The sequence below is a fragment of the Schistocerca nitens genome, chromosome 1 (genome assembly GCF_023898315.1).
Source record: "Schistocerca nitens isolate TAMUIC-IGC-003100 chromosome 1, iqSchNite1.1, whole genome shotgun sequence".
Taxonomy (NCBI): Eukaryota; Metazoa; Arthropoda; class Insecta; order Orthoptera; family Acrididae; genus Schistocerca; species Schistocerca nitens.
The window spans coordinates 382,139,480-382,158,326 of NC_064614.1; the positions used below are offsets into that span (position 1 = coordinate 382,139,480).

Genomic DNA, 18,847 nt, shown 5'->3' on the forward strand with positions numbered 1-18,847 from the left:
TTAAAGACACTGTAGAAGCTAATTAAAAAACAGCTTTTTATTTCAGCAGTGTTAAAATCCAAAATTTTTAATGCCTCACAGTGGTAGGATTCAAAAACTCGTTCTGCGAGTACTTTCAACGTAACGCTAACGGCTCTAAACTCAACGAGTTGGGCTAGCATATACGAGACCGTTGATCCTCTTATTCTATGACATAGTTTTTACAAGTAACAACGAAGCGTCGCAATAGCTCTTGAAAACGTAATTCTATCCAACAGTTCTGTTATTGAGGGTAACGCACTAGAAGGAATCAGTGCAGTACCTAACATCTTGACATCTGCGAGTATGGACATTGAAGCAGAATGATACATGCTAGGAAAAATGCTTTCAGAAACGATCATTCGACAAATTTCTTGGTGGATCTCCCAACATATGTGAATACGAAGAATCGAGAGCAAATTCTCCAACATCAACCTAAGACTTAGCAGAGCTGATGTTGAGTTACCCCCATGTATGCACAACTATAGTGATGTATCTAATAGAACCTGTAGCTTTGCAAAAGCTCACAGTTGTGTTTCCAAACTTTTATGCCTTGTGTACGCGACGCTACCCCCATCTATACAAGTGCATATGGCTATTCCATGACCTCAGTGGAAAATATGTGAAAGAGCTTGCCCCTCTTCTAGCAGCAGTGTACCGAAGGTCTTTGGTGGAGCGAAGTGTTCCTAATGACTGGAAAAAAGTACAGGTTGGGACAGGTCGTTGCCTTCTTCAAAAAGGGTCGTCGAGCAGATATACAAAACTACAGGACTACATCTCTGACATCGGTAAATTGTAGTATTTTGGGACTTCTTTTATGCTCACGTATTATGATATTTCTTGAGGTCGGAGACGTTGGTTCCGAAAACATGGATGGCGTGAAATTCAGCTCTCTGTTCGTCCGCGAGACCATAAAGCAGTAGATACAGGCACACAGGTAGATACCGTGCTCCTTGAGCTTCGGAAGGCGTTAGATACAGTTCTGCACTGCTACTTAATAAACAAAATACGAGCGTAAAGATTATCAGACTTACTGTGTGATTGGAATAAAGAGTTTCTGTTTAATAGAACACATACGTCTTTCTCAGCGGAGAGAAGTGTTCAGACATAAAAGTAACTTCGGGTTTACCCAAAGAGAGTGTTATAGGATCATTATATTTCATAATATATGTAAATGATGAGAACAGAAGCTTTCGAAATGTGGTGCTACAGAAGAATGCTGAAGATTAGATGGAGGGAAGTCAAGAGTTGACTCCAGTAAACAGGTTCAAATGAGTGTAGGCTGCGGTAGTTATGTACAAATGAAGAGGTTCGCATGGGATGTTCTAACATGGAGAGCTGCATCTTCACACTGAAAAACCACAAAGGCAAAAATGCTGGCCTCATTTCACTTGTGTATTTGTCGTATAGGGGAAATAATTGATTTCCGAAACCATGTTCATTAGTATTACTTGCCCCTTTCGTTTGTACGTGTAATATTCAAATCTGTTGTGCTAATTGACTGGAAGCGTTGCTGTGTGAGCGCTGCCCGGTGGTTTCCAGGGGACTTCAACTGGCTGTCGGTGCGGACGGCGCAGGTGGACGGCCACCACGACTGCCTCTGCAGGCCGCTGTGCGACACGGTCAGCTTCCACACCACCGTCACCTCCGGAGACCTCTTCAACTCCAACTACGACTACAACAGCTTCTTGTACGTTACACGTCCTCACTCCTATACCTGCGAAGCGTCTTGTTTTGCAACCACAAGTAACTTCACAATATACACACTACTGGCCATTGAAATTGCTACATCAAGAAGAAATGCAGATGATAAACGGGTATTCATTGGACAAATATATTATACTAGAACTGACATGTCATTACATTTTCACGCAATGTGGGTGCATAGATTCTGAGAAATCAGTACCCAGAACAACCACCCCTGGCCGTAATAACGGCCTTGATACACCTGGGCATTGAGTCAAACAGAGCTTGGATGGCCTGTACAGGTACAGCTGCCCATGCGGCTTCAACACGATACCACAGTTCATCAAGAGTAGTGACTGGCGTATTGTGACGAGCCAGTTGCTCGGCCACCATTGACCAGACGTTTTCAATTGGTGAGACATCAGGAGAATGTGCTGGCCGGGGCAGCAGTCGAACATTTTCTGTATTCAGAAAGGCTCGTACAGGACCTGCAACGTGTGGTCCTGCATTATCCTGCTGAAGTGTAGAGTTTCGCAGGGTTCGAATGAAGGGTAGAGCCACAGTTCGTAACACATCTGAAATGTAACGTCCACTGTTCAGAGTGCCGTCAATGCCAACAAGAGGTGACCGAGACGTGTAACCAATGGCACCCCGCACCATCACGTCGGGTGATACGCCAGTATGGCGATGACGGATACATGCTTCCAACGTGCGTTCACCTCGATGTCGTCAAACACGGATGCGACCATCATGATGCTGTAAACAGAACCTGGATTCATCCAAAAAAATGACGTTTTGCCATTCGTGGACCCAGGTTCGTCGTTGAGTACACCATCGCAGGCGCTCCTGTCTGTTATGCAGAGTCAAGGGTAACCGCAGTCATGGTCTCCGAGCTGATAGTCCATGCTGCTGCAAACGTCGTCGAACTGTTCGTGCAGATGGTTGTTGTCTTGCAAACGTCCCCATCTGTTGACTCAGGGATCGAGACGTGGCTGCACGATCCGTTACAGCCATGCGGATAAAATGCCTGTCATCTCGACTGCTAGTGATACGAGGCCGTTGGGATCCAGCACGGCGTTCCGTATTACCCTCCTGAACCCACCGATTCCATATTCTGCTCACAGCCATTGGATCTCGACCAACGGGAGCAGCAATGTCGCGATACGATAAACCGCAATCGCAATAGGCTACAATTCGACCTTTATCAAAGTCGGAAACGTGATGGTACGCATTTCTCCTCCTTACACGAGGCATCACAACAACGTTTCACCAGACAACGCCGATCAACTGGTGTTTGTGTATGAGAAATTGGTTGGAAACTTCCCTCATGTCAGCATGTTGTAGGTGTCGCCAACGGCGCCAACCTTGTGTGAATGCTCTGAAAAGCTAATCAATTGCATATCACAGCATCTTCTTCCTGTCGGTTAAATTTCGCGTCTGTAGAACGTCATTTTCGTGGTGTTGCAATTTTAATGGCCAGTAGTGTGTTTAATCCACCAGGGAAGCTTACGGACCATCATTCTTCGATTTGTTTCATACATATGTAAGTTGGAGATCAGTGCGCGGGTATCAGTTTACTAATACAGTACGACGCACTTCTTAAAAAAATATATAAATAAGTAAATAAATAAATCACACAATTGGAGTGGTAGGAAATGTTTGTGTTCAAATCCTCACGTTAGTTCCTTTATGTATTGCACCGAACTGCTATGAGATACTGATGTGCGGACACTAACCTTCAGATCATATAAGCATGAAAAAAATCTAAGAATGCTAATCCCTAAACTTCCTTTTTCAGATTTAGCAGAAGGTCTACTAGTAAAGGACACGCAACCTTTTTCGAAATTATTGTGCTTTCTGACAGTTGTATTGGAACATTTTTCACACCAAAAATACCATACCTTACTGGACAGGAATATAAAACTCCATGTCAAGAAAATTTACGTTCGCGAGCTTTGGTCAGTTAAATTTTTGGAGTGTTGTATCGGGCATGGAAATATGTTTAAAAAAAATACAAAACTGGATCGTAAATGGTTATAAAACTCGTTTATCAGCTCACGCACTTTAAGAATCTGTCAACTTGTTCGTAAAACGTGATGCTTTATGCAGCCCCGTGGATTCAGATGTCCTTAGGCTTAAGGATTCATATTTTTGTTTAAAATCATGATAAATTAACATACCCGTTTTCATTTCTGTCTTACTGAGCCGATGCCTTATCTGCATATTGTATATTAGATTTAAGAATTCACCTTTACTAAAAGGCATTTGCCGGCTGTCTAAATGTTTAACATGATCTTATAGCACTATTTACTGTTCATCACTGAATAGTCTTTGGAAAAAAACTTATTGTTTACTAAAACACGTTTCATGACTACATCTTTGTTTTGCCATAAAGCTTTAAGCCTGTCACCTAACGAACTTCTTGAAACCGAATACTTCTCACTCACTTCTCTGATTGTCATTTCAAGAATACTTATGACTTTTGAACGGCTTCCTATTGGTGTTTTCATCCCAATTTATGTCAAGACTTCTCCATATTTGCGAGTTAAAGAAAACGGAAAAGTAAAAAATAAGTTTTTGGCTCTCTGTTTTGATCGACACAACCCGAAATTTCTTTGTTTGATTCTACCCGAACGTATCGCAGAGTTACTTTACCAGTCTCATTGTTATTACTTGGGGCCTAGACATCGTCTCATCCTACAGTACACACGATAATACCAGATGTATCTAAAGATTACAATAAAAACGTAACAGTCTTTGCTTGCAAACAAAACAAAACACTTTAATGTGAAGCTTTTGCAAAACTAACTAGGAACAGGCAGCTTGTTGCCACTCCGAAACACACTGTTGTCTTCATTCAAAATCGAGCGAGTGCTCTTATTCCTCCGCATTTCACACTCCAGTGGGGCGACAGGTGTTGTCACTCCCTAGAGTTGTCCGATACAATCCGCTGTGCGATGCCACCCGACCTTCCCCTATATCACATAAATCAATTTGTAACTCTCTATTTACGCATCCGTATAGACTTTACAAACCACTGAAGTGATGTAACTCACAGCGACTGATTTAAAGAAAAAATGTACTTCGTTCTCAGATAATAGTAACAAGTGAAGAAAGATGACGTTAAATGGTTACAGTTAGGCGAGTAGCATTCAAATCTCTATCCTATTATCCTTTCGCATGTTTCCCCTGAGTTTCTTTTGCCATACTAAACGAGTATGAAGTCGTGAGGGTGAACCCGGTCTCCACCGACAATGTTTCGTTGGCTGTTTAGCAATATTTCGTGAGCATTTTGGTACAAGCGACTCCTGGCAACTCGTTGCAGAGTGACTGCACTTAGTTTGATTTCTTACCTCCAGTTATATTTGTATATCTATTGCGGTGGAAATATCTGCACAATAGTGCTAAAAACAACCATGTTCCGTTCACTAAGGTACTTACTGCTGGTACCAGCAATGTCTAATCTTCAGCCTCAATCTTGTGTTCAGTACTTCACGGCCTCTGTTTCGTCTTTGTTTTCCTGCTGTCGTAGTTCTACATTAACAGTGATACTGAGCAGAACTGTGGATAGGTTAACTGAAGCAGTTGGCCGATATACACCTCGTGTATGGGTTTACTGAGTGCAATGGAAGAGCGGCACAGTTATGTTATGTTGAGCCGTTTGCCATTACTGGCCCCCACGAGAAACCGGACCCTTCCGTGTTAGAATTGTTGCATTACAAGATTTTCAACAAATCTGAAAGTATTTACATAGAAACAAAGGCAATTTTGGTGACAAACCGAATAAATAATAATCACGTTATTACTCTGCGACGAGTTTTGGAGACGTCGGGTCCCTTATACGAGAAAATACTGAGAAAATATCCTTCAATAACTTACGAAATTTTTTTGGTGACTTCGAGTTCATCTTGTATACTTCCACAAAACACAGACGTGTTCTTTGCTTCTGCTTTAGCAAAATTTTTTGCGCTATTATCATTCTTGATAAGGGTTTGAAATCCAGATACAATTTATAAAATTGATTATCGTAATACAACGTCAGTATGCTGACAGAATGGTCAGCTTGTGTCACTACGTCACACACCCTGTGTTCGATCGCCTGCCCTCTGCACTGTAAGGTGCTTCCCATTAGTTGCAGTTCTGATATGGAATTATTCGATTTCATGAAGACTGCTGACGAGCTACTTTTAGGAGCAGCAGCTGCTCCATCTTCCGACGTGGCCACAAGTGTGTGCTGACTACAAAATCCTTCGAAACTGTTGTACAATGACGTTTTAGGAAGAGGATAAACTAGCGGTGGCGCAACAGACCTTTCTATAAGACTATTTTACTACGGAATTTAGTTTGGTACAATGTGTTACATACTTAAAATTTATAGTTCCAGTGAAATGGGTTTACTTCTATATCAGTCGAGATCTGCCGTGACTATCGTTTCCATCATTCGAGCTTTTCGTTATAATAACAATCAAACTATCGACATACTGTAACCTCAAGCATCACGCAGATCCTGGAGGAAGACTTCTTTAAAAAGAATCAGTACGGATCAGAAAAAAATCATTCATATGAAACACATCTTTCTTTAATCACATACGAATGTTGGAATCAACACATGCACGAGAAGAGGTATATTCTGTCTTCCTCGATTTCCATAAGTCGTTCAGTACTCTGCCACATCGTCGAGTACTAATCAGATCACAATAAAATCTTCTCTAGTACGTGGTTGGCTCCAGAAATACTTGAGTAAAGCAACATACTAGGTTCAACCGAACGGCAAACGAAAGTAACATTATCTCCCATGGAAGAGTAACAGGACACCAAATGTTTTCAGTGTACATATAAGATCTATCAGATAGGTTCAGTAGAAGTAAAATATTGCTGACGATGCTGTCTTGCATAGTTGTTGATCGATCAGGAAGACTAAGACATAACTTCCATTTAGTGACAGCTGTCTCGAAATGCAGATCAGCGTAAGATATGCCTATAACAAAGGGAAAGAACTACATAGTAAGTAGAATGTATTTTCACTCTGCAGCGGAGTATGCGCTGATATGAAACTGTCGGACAAGGACTCGCGACAAGCACTTTTGTCTCTCAAGGGCAAGTACTCGACCAACTTTTTGATTTTACTTTTTTAAAATACCTTATAGATTTCTTCAAGTGACAGACCAATTTTAATTTCTCAGTGATTTGGAACAAGTACAGCATATATTTTTTTGTTTTTGTTTTAAGTGTCACAGTCAGCTACAGCCTGGAGGAGACAAGGAGGGCAGGGGTCGAACCACGAGGGTTCACTGGGCTTCAACCTTAAAAGGTCTTTTTTTGCACATTTACATTTAAAAAAAAATTAAAATAACCCACCCATTCAGAACCCTGACAACCCCGCAAGACCGAGTCAATGAAGTGGGCGCGGCATGCTTCGTTCCGAATCGGTCCGGCACCTGCTATCGTGCGTCCAATTGAGCTACCCGAAAACATCTCACGACTTATCTTCACATCATTACCTCCACCAGTACCTCATTTCCTATCTTCCAGACTTCAGAGAAGTTCTCCTCCGAAACTTGAGGAATTTAGCATTCCTGAAAGAGTGGGTACTGTGGAGACGTGGCTTAGTCACGGACTGGGAGATGTTTCCAGAATAAATTTTCACTCTGCAACGGCGTATGAGCTGATATGAAATTTCCTGGGAGATTGAAACTATGTACCTGCCTGGGACTCGAACCCAGGACCTTTGCCTTTCGAATCCTTACGGAGGCATCTGATTACAAGATCAGTGGTGAATATCTTAAATACGTCCTATCGTTTAAGTATTTTTGGTTAATTAATTGGTTGGTTGGTTCGTTGGTTGATAGGAGAAGGAGACCAGACAGCGTGGTCATCGGTCTCATCGGATTAGGGAAGGATGGGGAAGGAAGTCGGCCGTGCCCTTTCAGAGGAACCATCCCGGCATTTGCCTGGAGTGATATAGGGAAATCACGGAAAACCTAAATCAGGATGGCCGGACGCGGGATTGAACCGTCGTCCTCGCGAATGCGAGTCCAGTGTCTAACCAGTGCGCCACCTCGCTCGGTTTTTGGTTAATTCTAAGGAACGATATGGAACAGGACAATCACAGAAAATCAGTATTAGGCAAGGTGAATGGAAGACTAGATTTTTTGGGAGGGTTCTGGGAAAATACAGTGCATCTCTAGAGTAAAACACATACACTATGTAATCAAAAGTACCCGGACACCCACAAAAACATACGTTTTTCATATTAGGTGCATTGTGTTACCACCTACTTCCAGGTACTCCATATCAGCGACCTCAGTAGTCATTAAACACCGTGAGAGAGCAGAAAGGGGCGCTCAGCGGAACTCACAGACTTCCAACGTGGTCAGGTGGTTGGGTGTGATCTGTGTCATACGTCTATATGCAAGATTTTCACACTCCTAAACATCCCTAGTCCACTGTCTCCGATGTGATAGTGAAGCGGAAACGTGAAGGGGTACATAAAGCACAAAAGCGTACAGGCCGACCTCGTCTGTTGACTGATAGAGACCGCCGACAGCTGAAGAGGGTCCTAATGTGTAATAGGCAGACATCTATCTAGACCATCACACATCGTGATCCACTGCAAGTACTATGGCAGTCAGGTGGGAGGAAACATGGATTTCATGATCGAGCGGCTGCTCATAAGCCACACGTCACGCCGGTAAATGCCAAAAGATGCTTTGCTTGGTATCAGGAGTGTAAACACTGGACGATTGAACAGTGGAAAGACGTTGTGTGGAGTGACGAATCACGGTACACAATGTGGCGATCCGAAGGCCGGGTGTGGGTGTGGCGAATTCCCGGTGAACGTCGTCTGCCAGCGTGTGTAGAACCACCAGTAAAATTCGGAGGCGGTGGTGTTATGGTGTGGTCGTGCTTTTCATGGAGGGGCTTGCATCCTTTGTTTTGCGTGGCACTATCACAGCACAGGCCTACAATGGTGTTTTAAGCACCTTCTTGCTTCCCAATGTTGAACAGCAATTCGGGGATGGCGATTGCATCTTTCAACACGATCGAGCATGTGTTCATAATGCACGGCCTGTGGCGGTGTGGTTACACGATAGTAACATCCCTGTAATGGACTGGTCTGCACATAATCCTGACCTGAATCCTATAGAACACCTTTGGGATGTTTTGGCACGCCGACGTCGTGCCAGGACTCACCGACCGACATCGACACCTCTCCTCAGTGCAGCTATCCGTGAAGAATGGGTTGCCATTCCCCAAGAAACCTTCCAGCACCTGATTGAACGTATGCCTGCGAAAGTGGAAGCTGTCATCATGGGTAAGGGTGGACTAACACCTTATTGAATTCCAGCATTACCGATGGAGGGCGCCACGAACTTGTAAGTCATTTTCAGCCAGGTGTCCAGGTACTTTTCATCGCATAGTGAATATGATGCTAGTGGTGCGTGTCTTAGAATATTGCTCCAGTGTTCGAAGTCCTTATCAGGTAGGTATGACTACAAATACTGAACGAATTAAAAGCGAGGATGATAACAGGTCGATACATCCCATACGAAAGTATGACACAAATGGTCGAGGAACTTCCGTGGGAATCATTAACACGTTGGGTAAATTCAGAGATCCTGTATTCTAAGATGTCCGTGCTATCATTATGTTGCCAGCTGTAACTAGCGTACGGATGTTCGTAAGAGGAGAGAGATTAAAGCGCGTACAGAGGCACACATCAGTCATTTTTATATTACTCAATACACGAAGAGAATAGGAAAGAAAACCGTAAATAATGTTACGGTGTACCCTCTGCCGTACACTCTTTAGTGGCTTGCACAGTATATTGTAGACGTACATGTAGGTGATGTTGTGGATTAGATAGACTTAACCAACCAGTGGGACGGCAGATCAGATACACCCCAGGTGATGAAAAATGTCCTGACACACTTATGTAGTGCGAATTTTACCACTAGATGTCACGGAAGACACACGCCTCAGTATAACAGTAAAGAACCAGCAGCAGAACTGGTCGATCAGGAGAGCGGAGTGACTTCGAAATTGGACTAGTCATTGCATGAAACAGAACCATCAGGAACGTTTCAGCCCATCTAAAGCTGCCCAAGTTGAATCTGGATTATGTTACTGGGAAGTGCAAACGCAAAGGGACAGCTGAACCAAGGTCAGGTAGACCTCATGTACTGACAGAGGGAGACAGTCGAGCGCAGTGGATGGTGGTTATAAAAAGCTGCGTGAAATCAGCGGAAGGAATCACGAGTTCAGTCCAGCTAGCACAATGACTGTGCGAGGGATTTAAATAGAAGTGGATGCAATAGTCGGGCAGCTCCGCATAAGCCTCACATCCCTACAGTCAGTGCTAGGCAACGCTTGAAGCCGTTTAAGGAGCGACACCAATGATCACTGGATGACTGAAAACGAGTGATTTAGAGTGATACCCTGTGGTAACCCGATAGACGGGTTTGTTTCGGCGAATGCCTGGAGGACGGCACCTGCCGTTACGTGTAGTGCCAAGAGTGAAGTACAGGGGAGGCGGTGTTACGGTATGGGGTTGTTTTTCGTGATTAGGGTGTGGTCCCCTTATTGCCTTTAAGAAACCGCTAAACGGGGGAGGACATGGACACAATTTATAGCATTGTGTACTGTGTAGAGTGGAGGAACAGTTCGGTGACGATAATTGATTGCATTAGCATGGCAACGCACCTTTCATAGAGTAGCTTCTGTTAACGCTATGGTTTGTGCCAACAACATTCCCTAAATACACTGGCCTGTCCAGAATCCCCCCCCCCCCCTGAACGAAGAGGAACACCTTTGGCATGACCTTGAACTAAGAACCCAGACTGAAGACCGCAGCGTCCAACACCGCTAGCTTCTCTGGTTTCGGCTCTTGAGGAGGAATGGGCTGTCATTCTTCCACAGACATTCAACACCTCACTGAAAGTGTCCTCAGCAGAATTGATGCCGTTTTAAAGATGAAAGGTGGACACTCCCCAAATTAATATCCACTAACTGGTGTCCGGATATTTTTGCTCAGATAACGTAATTCCTTCGGTAAGTTATTTGGAGTATCGTTGGCAAACACTGGTGACCGTATGGTGAGTGTATTCCTCTCTATGCAGAGAATGTGTCATGAAACTTAGAGCCCCCTGAGAATTCACACCCGTTCGACTAGCGGATCGGAGTGGCGAAATATCCTCAGCAAATGTGCCATCCTTCGTCCTGTCCAGCATCGGAGCTTTGTGTAATCAATGAAAAGGGGTACAACCAAAACATTGCGAGATACGTGTGTTGATATCCATGAACAATAATGAAGGGTGATGATTTTAAACTGCAGATAGTCATTGAACTCACTTATGTAACAGTAAAACAAGCACAGTCTGAACTTCCGCTGATGTGACTGTTTACTGTGGTGATTTAAGTCGGGATAACCAACGTGGACAAGAACGGCAAGACTCTGAAACGTTTGGACAGATTCGGGTAACATTCCCCAACATCGCTACGCTACTCCGCTTTCGATTAGTTTTGCTTGCAAAATTTAATAAACAAATCTGATATACACTGAGGTGAGACAAGTCATGGGATAGCGATATGCACTTATACAGATGGCGGGAGTATCTCTAACACAAGGTAGAAAAGGGCAGTGCGTTGGCAGAGCTGTCATTTGTACTCAGGTGATTCATGTGAAAAGGTTTCTGACGTGGTCATGGCCGAATGAAGGGTCATTTCGGAAATCTTTCGGGAATGCAATATTCCGAGAACCACAGTGTCAAGAGTGTGCCGAGAATACCACATTTCCGGCCTTACCTCTCACCACGGACAACTGAGTGGCCGACGGCCTTCACTTAATGACCGAGAGCAGCGGTTTTTTGCAGAGAGTTTCACTGCTACCAGGCATGCAACACTGCATGAAACCATCGCTGAAATCAATGTGGAATGTACGACGAACAGTGCGGCAATATCTAGCATTAACTGCCTATAGCATCAGATGACCGACGCGAGGTCTTTGCTATCGCTTCTCCTTGTCTATTGACCATATCGATTGGTTTCTAGACGACTTGTAAACCTTGGCCTTGAGCCCGATGTCAGTTGGGAAGAGCTGATAGGAGTGATCGTATGTGGGACCGATCCTACGAAGCCATAAATCCCAGTTTCCAACAAGGCACTGTGCAAGCTTGTGGTGCCTCCATAATGGTGTGGGTTGTGTTTACATGGAATGGACTGGGTCCTCTGGTCGATCTGAACCGATCTTTCATTTCCTGAAAATGGTTATGTTCGGCTACTTGGAGACCATTTTCAGCCATTCATGGACCTCACGTTCCCAAACAACGATGGGATTTTTATGGATGAAAATGCGACCTGTCACCGGGCCACTGTTGTTCGTGACTGGTTTGAAGAACGTTTTGGACAATCTGAATGAATGATTTGACTATCCAGATAGCCCGACATGAATCCCATCGTACGTTTATGGAACATAATCGGGAGGTCAGTTCTCGCACAAAATCTTGCACCGGCAATACTTTTGCCGTTACGAACGGTTACAGAGGCAGCTTGGCTCAATATTTCTGGAGGGACTTCCAGTGACTTGTTGAGTCCATGTCACGTTGAGTTGCTGCACTACACAGAGAAAAAGGAAGTCTGACATTCTATTAGGAGGTATCCATGACTTTTGTCCCCTCGGTGTGTGAATTACATTTTTTTCCCTTGACGGACATTCCAATTTTGTTGAAGTGTGTCCCTCTTATGGCAGTTGTTCATATACCGATGATACATTACTGGATGCACCAGAATAAACCAAACTCAATGTGTGGGAAAGGTATTTTACGTAGTAATGAACTCTGTTGGCTTCATGTAACTAACACTATACTCCGTCCGAACAGCCTCGGAAGGATCACTGGTACTGACCGACCGCCGTGTTATCCTCAGAATCGGCACCACTGGATGTGGCTGTGAAGGCGCACGTGGTCAGCACACCACTCTCCCAGCCGTTGTCAGTTTTCGTGATCGGAGCCGTCACTTCTCAGTCAAATTGTTCCTCAATTTGTCTCACAAGGTCTGAGTGCACCCTCCTTGCCAACAGCGCTCGGCAGAGTGGACCATCACCCATCCAAGTTCTAACCAATCCCAACACTGCTTAACTTCGGTTAGCTGTCGGGGACCAGTGTTACCACTGCGGGTAGGCCGTTGGCACGTTGCCTTCAAAGGTAATACAAACTACATACATTGGCATTAAGAATGATCTGATCTTCGTATAACAGAGTGGTAGAAGGCGCTGGGAAGGAGTAACTCTCCACGCCCCAAGAAAACACCTGCAGAAACAATCAAGATGACGCTAACCACCCACGCAGGGTCGAAAATGAAACTTACGAAGAAGGGTATCAGTCCCTTAGACACACATTAAATCATTAACATCGTGTACATAAAATTTCTGTTTCCAGTTTAGAAGTAAAGCATTTCCGTAGGAACTAGATACTTTGACATACTTTTCGACATTCGATATAAAACTGTTTTTTTTTAAAAAGAGAAACTTAAAATTTGTGAGTGTTTAAGCACGTCGTTCTGTTATTCTATTGTCGTTATTGCAATAAAAGTAACACATTACCCCATAAAAGTAACGCATACGTTTTCAGCTGTGCTTTTGTGATGAGTTACAATTCCGTAACTGACATTTGTGCCTTTCACAATATGTAAGGGTCGTTCAAAAAGAAACGAGCCAGAGGCATAATTACAGAAACCAGTACCAGTATGTTGAAGTATTGACCCTGGCTGTTGAGACACCTGTCCCACTGTGACACAAGGCGGTGAATGTCTGTCTCATAAAATTCCCAGGGCTGCGATGTTAACCAGTTCCGCACGTACAGCTGGACGGCGTCGTCCGAGGTGACTAGTTTGCCTCTCAGAGCCTTTTTAAGGGGACCAAAAATAGCGTAATCACAGGGAGAGAGGTCCGGACTGTATGTAGGGTGGCCGAGAACCTCTCATTTGAATTTCTGGAGAAGTGCCGTGACTGTGTTGTCCGTATGAGGCTTTGCATTGCTGTGGAGCAGAATTACCCCATAGGTGAGATTGCCTAATCGTTTTTGTTTGATTGCTTGGCGAAGGGTAGTCAAGGTTTATCAGTAACGCCGAGCTTTCACTGTTGTCACATGATGCAGGAAGTGAATCAGAAGGGGGCCATCTTGGTCGAAGGAGAACATCAGCATGACCTTTCCTGCACTCATGTCGATGGCCTTGGATTCTTTTAGTGGTGGTGACCCTGGATGTTTCCACTGGAGACTTTGTCGTTTTAATTCTGATTTGAAGTGATGACACCATGACTGATCTCCAGCCACCACTCGTGCCGCGAACGCATTCCCTTCCCGAGGATAGCGCTGCAGATGCGCAAGACAGTGGGCCATTCGACAAGCTTCCTGGTGTGGTTGAAGACTGTGGGGCACCCGTTGGGCACACACTTCGCGCATGTGCAGTCGTTACTTCATGATGTTAAAATGTGCGTGAAACCTTATGGGACTTAACTGCTAAGGTCATCAGTTCCCAAGCTTACACACTACTTAACCTAAATTATCCTAAGGACAAACACACACATCCATGCCCGAGGGAGGACTCGGATCTCCGCGGGGACCAGCCGCACAGTCCATGACTGCAGCGCCTCAGACCGCTCTGCTAATCCCGTGTGCCTTACTTCCGACGCTCAGTCCGACCACGGCGGCTATGGCTTTCACTGTCACTCGGCGGTCCTGGGTAATGTGTGCATTAACCAGCTGGACGATGTCATCGGTAATGCAGTGTGGTGCTCCAGACCGTGCATCATCGGCTAACGAAGCGCTTGTGCCACGCCTTGACCGTTGCAAGGGACATGCAGTGTTCGCCGTACGCTTGTGACATTCGCCGATGAATGTCCGTTCCTCCTACTTCTTCTGCTGTCAGAGAACGAACAACATCTCTTTGCTCTTCTTTGGACGGCTCCATATAACTGTTTGCAATGCGACTGGCAGCATTGGACGATTGATGCACACTGCTGCTAGATCTGTATAGTCACGTGACGTGCACGCGTGCCCTCTAGCGACGAGCTGCGAACTATCACGCTCTGGTCGGAACCACACCTCGTTACACACGCCTCGATATTACCCTCCTGTCACCGGTTTGCGCATTCCAGACTCCGGCTCGTTTCTTTCTGAGCACCCCTTATATTTCGTATACGTATTTAATCTTTTAAGTTTGTTTTATAATTTATTTTTGCAGCGGAGACGTACAGATTGTCAATCAGACCATCCTCCACGTTTACCTGCAGGAGCTGCTGACACTGCGGTACCGTCGAGACGTGCTTTACAATTGGAACTCACTCATAGGTAATTTAAAAAGCAATTAATTCTACAAGTAGATTACAGATTTTCAGTTTCTGTGAGGAATGTTATCTAAATGCTGTTTGTGGTTTCCATTTTTATTAGAATAATTTTAAATTTCTTTCGTTTAAGAATTCCCCAGAATACAACTGTGAATTTTAGTAGGTTACTTCGTTGCACAGAGCAGCCAAAATGAATCTCGTTCTAAAACGACGTGAAGATAATTCCAGCTGAATGATGCACAAGAAGTCAACGCAGTTGAACTGTGACACGAATTTACGACGAGTTCGGTGAGGAGGAGACAGTGGGAACAGGTAGTAAAACTCCTGCTGTCCAAGAAGTCCTGAGCTGTCAACATGTGGGGCAAGTTGAACGGTCAGTTCTTGTCTAAGCGCATGTACATTCGTTGAATCTCGGACACCTTCCTGTGAAATTTTGCTTCGTATCGATTTGATTTTGTTGGTATTTACCTTGAGGTGCCCACTTTGCTCGCCGGATTGGACACATGCGCCATTAGAAATCAATGAGAGTTGATTGAATTCCATTTAAAATTAATTACTTTTAGAGAAAAGAGATTCTTGAGGGTAGTGGGCTGCATCCAAGATGTAAATTTGATCAGTTGTTATCACACGCACTCTAACGTAATTTTACTTCTGTTGGTTAGAATGAGATGGTGTCTCAATTCCTTGACAAGTTTCGCATCTCGATTAGCCGATAGTCTCGCAGCTGAAACTTATTCCGTTCGATTTCAGTTGACATTTTTCTTAGTTATGATAATTTCTATATATTTGTCAAGGAACCTGGTGATTGTAATAAAGTGGATTTAAAATTAATATGTCACAAATGGTTTTATAAAGCCCTTTGTGCCCTTTCCTTCCATCCCCAAGGCAATCAAGCAGCAGGCTGCGTTTCACCTATGCGAATTCATTCAAGTTTTTCCAGACGATATCTGCTGGCAGTTTCTTGGAGACCCTCTGCCAATTGTAAACTTCTTCCCCTTCACAATCATTTTGTTCTTCTACATCGCCATCATCATTATAATTTCCCCTCATCATCATCTTCCTCATTGTAATCACCCTCTTCTTTTCCTCTATCATCTCCACCTTCTGCTTTCATAAATACATAATTTTCTTTGATTTTAACGTCTTCATCTTGGTCTATCTCAGTCTTCTGTCGGAATAATTGTTTTTCTTCAGTCAATGACTTAAAAACGTGTCTGACGGGAAGTTGAATTGCATGCTGCATACGCTCCTTGAATCGCATCTTATCCTCTGACCAAACCTGGTGAGGTTTCTTCATCCAACATTAGGCACAACTGAATTAGGATCTGAAATTGTTCTCTTCCGGAACCGTATTTACATTATCTGTGAATAATCTCCTATAGAAATATAACCGTAAATGTTCGTTTGTACAAATTCGTAAATGTCCGAAACTCCTTCACCGTTTGCTTTGAAATTGCATTCAAATACTGCATGTGTTTATATAGCTACTAGAGTGCCACATATAATATATAAACTATGTGTAATAAATGTATGGGGAATATGTATAAAAAGGTAATGTTCGTTTGCTCACATTCTTCAAGCTGTGAAAGTTCTTCACCGATTGCTTCGAAAGTGACGCATTGAATTAGAGTACGTGCGTTTTTATATTCCTATTTTAGTGTGTATTATACGTATTATACTCAAATAAATACGCAATGTGTGAAGAGGACACGTTATTATCAAAATCTCGAAAAGTTCGTGACCGATTTCCTTGAATTTTTTACACGATACTCTGATGAACTTTGAAATATACAGAGGCTATATATTTTTAATATATAAATATATGCATATACAAAGTACATAATAGTTAAACGTTGTTAGCAAAAAGGAAAGTCGTATTTATGGATTATTCGCTCATGATTAGAACACTACTACAGAATCAGAATATGCAATAACAGTGAGCAAGGCTCAACGTTAGAGAGAGGGGGAAGAGGAAGTGGATAGAGGAATGGGAGGAAATGGGGATAGAATGTGGAAAGGGGGAGATGGACGGAGAGAGAGGGCAGGAGGATATGGAGAGAGAGGGCAGGAGGATATGGAGAGAGAGGGCAGGAGGATATGGAGAGAGAGGGGAAGGTGAATATGGACAGCCAATGGTGGAAGGAGGTGGTGGACAGAGAGAAGGGGAAGGAAGAGAAGGTGGACAATGAAATGAAGAGGTGGAGCTGCACAGAGACAGGGGTAGAGAAACGGATTAATACGTATATCCAAGTCCCATACATGTCAGAACTGTGTGCTTTCTGTTTTGTTTCTATTCCATGTAACCAGACTGAGCCACTATAACGCATGACCAGGAACCGCTAGTGACCTGTAAATTTTATCTTATTCAGGCTTAATGATGTTCGTATATTTATAGCCTCTGTCGGAATTTACTTGTGTGTGTGGGTCATATCTTTACTTATTAGCATTGGCTGCCTTAAGAATTTTGCCATAATTTTGAATATCTTACATTGTGTAACTCTTTTTAAGAGGTTTAATTTTAAACAATACATTACATAATCCAGTTCTTCCAGATATCTTACTGGAGATTGGTCGGAAAATACATTAGTCAAAAGAGCCAAATATGAATAGTGTAAAGACTGAAATTTCTTCTGAGAGCCAAATTCTTAAAACTCAAACTATATAGGTTGTTGCATCATTATTTACTTAATTAGGGTACTCCTAAGCTGGCTTTGCTAAAAACGTCCTCAGTCTGTGTGAGGTTCTTTTACTGAGGTCGACGCCTTTCAACTTTCCCACCAATATCAGTCCTTGTATACTTTTATCCTCTATCTTCTACCCTTTATCCTGTCCGCATGTCCATACTGTCTCAGTATACCTCTCTCGTGCTTAGACATTTTTCATTCGAGAATGGTCCCTAAAATTTACTTAATGAACTTTATTTCAGCTTTTAAGTTTTAGTTAAGCTTCACGTTCGTTGAATAAAACGTAATACCGATATTCTTTATTGATACTATTCAATTGGAAGATATCCTGGTTTGCAATTATAAGACGACTCCACGCTCGAAAATGAGAATTCACTTGAATATGTAGATCCGTATAAGGAAAAAATAGCAAACTCTATCTTTGCTTCAGAGAAGTCGCCCAATAATGACATACCAAGGAAGCATGTAAAAACAGAAATAAGAAAACCACTGATATCGAGAAGTACTTTTATTTGTTATTTCACAAGCTCATATTTCTTCGTTACTATTATTGTCTCTTTCATTTATTTATGACTAAGAGTTAGTATTAAATTGCTTTCCAAATGAGTTAGATCATTAAAACCCGATTTCCTTGTTTCGGCAGATAACAAGCTTTTGCCACACTTCACAAGAAACCCACACCTTTCAGATAAATGGATGTCCCTTCAGCTACTTTATTTTTCATCAGCTTCAGCACGCTAAAAATTATTTCACGCGCTTTACTTCGAAGTACTACCTCCCCCCTCCACTTTCGACATTGCTGTCACAAGCAGCAAAAGTGGTGTGGGTGGCAGGAAATGTACGTGATTTGTCACCTACACCCCTGTCAAACGCCGCTTCAAAATAGACTCGCACGGGCCATGAAGTTTCATTCGCACTCTCCGTAAACGACCGCATGTGTATTTCCCGGAAGAGCCACTCTCAAGAAGGGACCAAAGAGCTGCATAGAGCTCATGAGCTGTGGTTTGCTGACCATTATCTCAGACTGTCAATTATTAAATCATCTCCATTGAAAACTCCTGGTGAAGCACCTTCATCCACAATTTTGATATCAGTTCAAATCTGGTACTGTATAGTG

The 18,847-nt window shown here is 43.3% G+C and overlaps 1 protein-coding gene across 1 annotated transcript in view; it reads left to right on the top strand.

Moving 5' to 3' along the window:
* The window catches only part of LOC126248530 (sodium channel protein Nach-like), a 157,288-nt gene that overhangs the window by 100,639 nt on the left and 37,802 nt on the right, over window positions 1-18,847 (top strand). The window contains exons 8-9 of the mRNA XM_049949625.1: window positions 1,561-1,708; window positions 14,944-15,050. Coding sequence (XP_049805582.1) covers window positions 1,561-1,708; window positions 14,944-15,050 — 255 coding nt within the window. The remainder of the gene's footprint in view (window positions 1-1,560; window positions 1,709-14,943; window positions 15,051-18,847) is intronic.